Source organism: Nicotiana tabacum, chromosome 12 (assembly GCF_000715075.1).
Source record: "Nicotiana tabacum cultivar K326 chromosome 12, ASM71507v2, whole genome shotgun sequence".
NCBI classification, from domain to species: domain Eukaryota; kingdom Viridiplantae; phylum Streptophyta; class Magnoliopsida; order Solanales; family Solanaceae; genus Nicotiana; species Nicotiana tabacum.
This window is the reverse complement of record NC_134091.1, coordinates 70412660-70420257: the sequence shown is the minus strand read 5'-3', so window position 1 is coordinate 70420257 and position 7598 is coordinate 70412660. Positions and strand designations below refer to the sequence as shown.

The 7598-nt window shown below is 42.7% G+C and overlaps 1 protein-coding gene across 1 annotated transcript; it reads right to left on the bottom strand.

Moving 5' to 3' along the window:
* Window positions 1-1020: 1020 nt before the first annotated feature.
* LOC142167208 (uncharacterized) lies at window positions 1021-1680 on the bottom strand. The gene has a single exon (XM_075227366.1). It carries the CDS (start codon window positions 1678-1680, stop codon window positions 1021-1023), a length of 660 nt encoding a protein of 219 aa, XP_075083467.1.
* Window positions 1681-7598: the final 5918 nt, after the last annotated feature.

The following is a 7598-nucleotide window of genomic DNA, read 5'->3' as shown; positions in this document are numbered from 1 at the left end:
AGAATTCTCTTGATATTCTTGTTGGCTACCTTGGCTACCTCATTCATTTATGGTTTGTAGCTTGTGGAATTACGGTGGATGATTCTGAACTTCTCGCAGATTTCTCTCATGAGGCCGCTGTTGAAGTTAGCGGCATTGTAAGTGATGATAGACTCCGATATTCCAAATTTGTAGGCGATGTTGTTCCGGACTAAATATGCCACTACCTTCTTTGTGACGGCCTGGTAAGCAGATACCTAGACCCATTTGGTGAAATAATCGATAGCTAGCAAGATGCAATGATGTCCATTTGATGCGGTAGGCTCTATAGGTCCAATCACGTCCATGCCTCAAGCATCGAATCACTAGGGTGAACCCATTACGTTTAACTCATTCGGCGAAAACCAGATGAAATCCCCATGAATATGGCAATGGTGACACTTCTGTACGTAACGGATACTGTCGCTTTCCATAGTCATCCAAAAGTATCTAGCTGTCAAGATCTTCTTGGCTACTGTGAACCCATTCATAAGGGGTCCGCACGTCCCGACATGTATTTCTTCCAGTAATCTGGTCGAGTTTGGCTCAGACTGCCTACGTATCCAAATAGAATCAGGCCAGAACGTATTTCAATTACAAAGACAACTGAATCCGATGAGGATTGCCTACGTAATCCCTTTCGAGGAAATCAAGTCGGCGTAGTTCCTGAGCAATATACAAAAGTGATATTTGGTTTTTCAATTACAGGAGAAAAGAGGGAGAGAAACCAAACCCTATATGGGTTTCCTACGTATCCCTCAATGGGAAGTCAGGCTGAACGTAGTTATGTTACAGCAAAAGCTAACTCTATTTTTTTCTTCAAACATACTATCTCTTGATTGCGTCCAAGTTGATGGGCTTCGTGTTGATTCTTCCATCCGGTTCTTCTAAGTTTAGAGCTCTACCCGATAGTGTTCGGTGAACCACGTAAGGACCTTGCCAGTTTGGTGCAAACTTTCCTTTGGCTTCCTCTTGGTGGGGAAAGGTTTTCTTCAAGATCAACTACCCTGGTGCGAACTGGCGAACCTTCAAGTTCTTGTTAAATGCACTGGCCATTCTATTCTGGTATAGCTGACCGTGGCATATTATGTCCATTCTCTTCTTATCGATAAGCATGAGTCGCTCCTGTCTGACTCGTATCCATTCTGTGTCGTCTACATTTGCCTCTTGAATGACCCTTAAAGACGGTATTTCCACCTCTGCAGGTATCACAACTTCAGTTTCGTATACTAACATCGTCATTTCCCTAGTAGATATCCTCATGGTGGTCCGATAAACCAATAAGGCGTAAGATAGTTTTTCGTGCCATTGCCTATGGTTGTCTACTATCTTTCGTAGAATTCTCTTGACATTCTTGTTGGCTACCTTGGCTACCTTATTCATTTGTGGTTTGTAGCCTGTGGAATTGCGGTGGACGATTCTAAACTTCTCGCAGATTTCTCTCATGAGGTCGCTGTTGAGGTTAGCGGCTTTGTAAGTGATGATGGACTCCGGTATTCCAAATTTGTAGACGATGTTGTTCCGGACAAAATATGCCACTACCTTCTTTGTGACGGCCTTGTAAGTAGGTACCTCGACCCATTTGGTGAAATAATCGATAGCTACTAAGATTAAATGATGTCCATTTGATGCTGCAGGCTCTATAGGTCCAATCACGTCCATGCCTCAAGCATTGAATCACTAGGGTGAATCCATTACGTTTAACTTATTCGGCGGAAACCAGATGAAATCCCCATGAATCTTGCACTGGTGACACTTCTGAACGTAACGGATACTGTCAATTTCCATAGTCATCCAAAAGTATCCAGCTGTCAAGATCTTTATGGCTAGTGTGAACCCGTCAATAAGGGGACCGCACGTTCCTACTTGTATTTCTTCCAGTAATCTGGTCGAGTCTTGCTCAGACTGCCTACGTATCCAAATGGAATCAGGCTAGAATGTATTTCAATTACAAAGACGATTGAATCCGATGAGGATTGCCTACGTAATCCTTTTCGAGGAAATCAAGTGGGCGTAGTTCCTGAGCAACATGCAAAACTGATATTTGGTTTTTCTATTACAAGAGAAAAGAGGGAGAGAAACCAAACCCTATATGGGTTGCCTACGTATCCCTCAGTGGGAAGTCACGCTAAACGTAGTTATGTTACAGCAAAAGCTAACTCTATTTTATTCTTCAAACATAGTATCTCTTGATTGCATCCGAGTTGATGGGCTTCGTGTTGATTCTTCCATCCGTTTCTTCTAAGATTAGAGCTCCACTCGATAGTGTCCAGTGAACCACGTAAGGACCTTGCCAGTTTGGTGCAAACTTTCCTTTGGCTTCCTCTTGGTGGGGAAAGATTTTCTTCAAGTCCAATTTCCCTGGTGCGAACTGGCGAACCTTCAAGTTCTTGTTAAATGCACTGGCCATTCTATTCTAGTATAGCTGACCGTGGCATATTGTGTCCATTCTTTTCTCATCAATAATCATGAGTTGCTCCTTTCTGACTCGTATCCATTCTGTGTCATCTAAATTTGCCTCTTGAATGACCCTTAAAGACGGTATTTTTACCTCTACAGGTATCGCAACTTCAGTTTCGTATACTAACATGTATGTTATTTCCATAGTAGATGTCCTCATGGTGGTCCGATAACCCAATAGGGCAAAAGATAGTTTCTTATGCCATTGCCTGTGGTTGTCTACTATCTTTCGTAGAATTCTCTTGATATTCTTGTTGGCTACCTTGGCTACCCCATTCATTTATGGTTTGTAGCCAGTGGAATTGCGGTAGACGATTCTAAACTTCTCGCAGATTTCTCTCATGAGGTTGCTGTTGAGGTTAGCGGCATTGTAAGTGATGATGGACTCCGGTATTCCAAATCTGTAGGCGATGTTGTTCCGGAAAAAATATGCCACTACCTTCTTTGTGACGGCCTTGTAAGTAGATACCTCAACCCATTTGGTGAAATAATCGATAGCTACCAAGATGAAATGATGTCCATTTGATGCGGCAGGCTCTATAGGTCCAATCACATCCATGCCTCAAGCATCGAATCACTAGGGTGAACCCATTACGTTTAACTCATTCGGCGGAAACCAGATGAAATCCCCGTGAATCTGGCACTGGTGACACTTCTGCACGTAACAAATACTGTCGCTTGTCATAGTCATCCAAAAGTATCCAGCTGTCAAGATCTTCTTGGCTAGTGTGATTCCGTTTATAAGGGGTCTGCACATCCCTGCATGTATTTCTTCCAGTAATCTGGTCGAGTCTGGCTTAGACTGCCTACGTATCCAAATGGAATCAGGCTAGAACGTATTTCAATTACAAAGACGACTGAATCCGATAAGGATTGCCTACGTAATCCCTTTCGAGGAAATCAAGTCGGCGTAGTTCCTGAGCAACATAAAAAACTGATATTTGTTTTTTCTATTACAAGAGAAAAGAGGGAGAGAAACAAAACCCTATATGGGTTGCCTACGTATCCCTCAGTGGGAAGTCAGGCTGAACGTAGTTATGTTACAGCAAAAGCTAACTCTATTTGTTTCTTCAAACATAGTATCTCTTGATTGCGTTCGAGTTGATGGCCTTCGTGTTGATTCTCCCATCTATTTCTTCTAAGATTAGAGTTCCACTCATAGTGTTCGGTGAACCACGAAAGGACCTTGCCAGTTTGGTGCGAACTTACCTTTGGCTTCCTCTTGGTGGGGAAAGGTTTTCTTCAAGACCAACTGCCCTGGTGCGAACTGGCGAACCTTCAAGTTCTTGTTAAATGCACTGGCCATTCTATTCTAGTATAGCTGAACGTTGCATATTGTGTCCATTCTTTTCTCATCGATAAGCATGAGTTGCTCCTTTCTGACTCGTATCCATTCTGTGTCGTCTAAATTTGCCTCTTGAATGACCCTTAAAGACGGTATTTCAACCTCTATAGGTATTCGTATACTAACATGTATGTCATTTACCTAGTGGATGTCCTCATGGTGCTCCTATTATCCAATAAGGTGAAAGATAGTTTCTCGTGCCATTGCCTGTCATTGTCTACTATCTTTCGTATATTTCTCTTGATATTCTTGTTGGCTACCTTAGCTACCCCATTCATTTGTGGTTTGTAGCCTGTGGAATTGCGGTGGACGATTATGAACTTCTCGCAGATTTCTCTCATGAGGTCGCTGTTGAGGTTAGCGGCATTGTACGTGATGATGGATTCTGGTATTCCAAATCTGTAGGCGATGTTTTTCCGGACAAAATATGCCACTACCTTCTTTGTGACGGAATTATTAGTAGATACCTCGACCCATTTGGTGAAATAATCGATAGCTATCAAGATGCAATGATGTCCATTTGATGCGGCAGGCTCTATAGGTCCAATCATGTCCATGTCTCAAGCATCGAATCACTAGGGTGAACCCATTACGTTTAACTCATTCGGCGGAAACCAGATGATATCCCCGTGAATCTGGCACTAGTGACACTTCTGTACGTAACGGATATTGTCGCTTTCCATATTCATCCAAAAGTATCCAGCTGTTAAGATCTTCTTGGCTAGTGTGAACCCGTTCATAAGGGGTCTGCACATCCCTGCATGTATTTCTTCCAGTAATCTGGTCGAATCTGACTCAGACTGCCTATGTATCCAAATGGAATCAGGCCAGAATGTATTTCAATTAGAAAGACGACTGAATCCGATGAGGATTGCCTATGTATTCCCTTTCGAGGAAATCAAGTCGGCGTAGTTCCTGAGCAACATACAAAAGTTATATTTGGTTTTTCTATTACAAGAGAAAAGAGGGAGAGAAACCAAAACCCTATGTGGGTAGCCTATGAATCCCTCCGTGGGACGTCAGGCTGAACATAGTTATGTTACAGCAAAAGCTAACTCTATTATTTTCTTCAAACATATTATCTCTTGATTACGTCCGAGTTGATGGGCTTCGTGTTGATTCTTCCATCTGTTTCTTCTAAGATTGGAGCTCCACCCGATAGTGTTCGGTGAACCACGTAAAGACCTTACCAGTTTGGTGCGAACTTTCCTTTGGCTTCCTCTTGGTGGGGAAAGGTTTTCTTCAAGACCAACTGCCCTGGTGCGAACTGGCGAACCTTCATGTTCTTGTTAAATGCACTGGCCATTCTATTCTGGTATAGCTGACCGTGGCATATTATGTCCATTCTCTTCTCATCGATAAGCATGAGTTGCTCCTGTCTGACTCGTATCCATTCTGTGTCATCTAAATTTGCCTCTTAAATGACCCTTAAAGACAGTATTTCGACCTCTGTAGGTATCGCAACTTCAGTTTCGTATACTAACATGTATGTTATTTCCCTAGTAGATGTCCTCATGGTGGTCCGATAACCCAATAAGGCGAAAGATAGATTTTCGTGCTATTGCCTGTGGTTGTCTACTATCTTTTGTAGAATTCTCTTGATATTCTTGTTGGCTACCTTGGCTACCCCATTCATTTGTGGTTTGTAGCCTGTAGAATTGCGGTGGACGATTCTAAACTTCTCGCCGATTTCTCTCATGAGGTCGTTGTTGAGGTTAGCGGCATTGTAAGTGATGATGGACTCCGGTATTCCAAATCTGTAGGCGATGTTTTTCCGTACAAAATATGCCACTACCTTCTTTGTGACGGCCTTGTAAGTAGATACCTCGACCCAATTGGTGAAATAATCGATAGCTACCAAGATGAAATGATGTCCATTTGATGCGGCAGGCTCTATAGGTCCAATCACGTCCATGCCTCAAGCATCGAATCACTAGGGTGAATCCATTACGTTTAACTCATTTGGCGGAAACAAGATGAAATCCCCATGAATCTGGCACTGGTGACACTTCTGTACGTAACGGATACTGTCGCTATCCATAGTCATCCAAAAGTATCTAGCAGTCAAGATCTTCTTGGCTAGTGTGAACCCATTCATAAGGGGTCTGCACGTCCCTACATGTATTTCTCCCAGTAATCTGCTCGAGTCTGGCTCAGACTGCCTACGTATCCAAATGGAATCAGGCCAGAATGTATTTCAATTACAAAGACGACTGAATCCGATGAGGATTGCCTACGTAATCCCTTTCGAGGAAATCAAGTTGGCATTGTTCCTGAGCAACATACAAAACTGATATTTGGTTTTTCTATTACAAGAAAAAAGAGGGAGAGAAACCAAACCCTATATGGGTTGCCTACGTATCCCTCAGTGGGAAGTCACGCTGAACGTAGTTATGTTACAGCAAAAGCTAACTCTATTTTTTTCTTCAAACATAGTATCTCTTGATTGCATCCGAGTTGATGGGCTTCGTGTTGATTCATCCATCCGTTTCTTCTAAGATTAGAGCTCCACCCGATAGTGTTCAGTGAACCACGTAAGGACCTTGCCAGTTTGGTGCAAACTTTCCTTTTGGCTTCCTCTTGGTGGGGAAAGATTTTCTTCAAGTCCAATTTCCCTGGTGCGAACTGGCGAACCTTCAAGTTCTTGTTAAATGCACTGGCCATTCTATTCTAGTATAGCTGACCGTGGCATATTGTGTCCATTCTTTTCTCATCGATAAGCATGAGTTGCTCCTTTCTGACTCGTATCCATTCTGTGTCGTCTAAATTTGCCTCTTGAATGACCCTTAAAGACGGTATTTCGACCTCTGCAGGTATCGCAACTTCAGTTTCGTATACTAACATGTATGTTATTTCCCTAGTAGATGTCCTCATGGTGGTCCGATAACCCAATAGGGCAAAAGAAGGTTTCTCGTACCATTGCCTGTGGTTATCTACTATCTTTCGTAAAATTCTCTTGATATTCTTGTCGGCTACCCAATTCATTTATGGTTTATAGCCAGTGGAATTGCGGTGGACGATTCTAAACTTCTTGCAGATTTCTCTCATGAGGTTGCTGTTAAGGTTAGCGGCATTATAAGTGATGATGGACTCCGGTATTCCAAATCTGTAGGCGATGTTGTTCCGGACAAAATATGCCACTACCTTCTTTGTGACGGCCTTGTAAGTAGATACCTCGACCCATTTGGTGAAATAATCGATAGCTACCAAGATGAAATGATGTCCATTTGATGCGGCACGCTCTATAGGTCCAATCACATCCATGCCACAAGCATTGAATCACTAGGGCGAATCCATTACGTTTAACTCATTCGGCGGAAACCAGATGAAATCCCCATGAATCTGGCACTGGTGACACTTCTGTACGTAACGGACACTGTCGCTTTCCATAGTCATCCAAAAGTATCCAGCTGTCAAGATCTTCTTGGCTAGTGTGAACCCATTCATAAGGGGTCTGCACGTCCCTGCATGTATTTCTTCCAGTAATTTGGTCGAGTCTGGCTCAAACTGCCTACATATCCAAATGGAACCAGGCCAGAACATATTTCAATTACAAAGACGACTGAATCCGATGAGGATTGCCTACGTAATCCCTTTCGAGGAAATCAAGTCGGCGTAGTTCTTGAGCAACATACAAAAGTGATATTTGGTTTTTCTATTACAATAGAAAAGAGGGAGAGAAACCAAACCCTATATGGGTTGCCTACGTATCCCTCAGTGGGAAGTCACGCTGAACGTAGTTATGTTACAGCAAAAGCTAACTCTATTTTATTCT

Bases quoted from the DNA above. Each gene is read 5' to 3' on its own strand.
- LOC142167208 (XM_075227366.1), bottom strand. From the start codon at position 1,680: ATGGACGTGATTGGACCTATAGAGCCTGCAGCATCAAATGGACATCAT.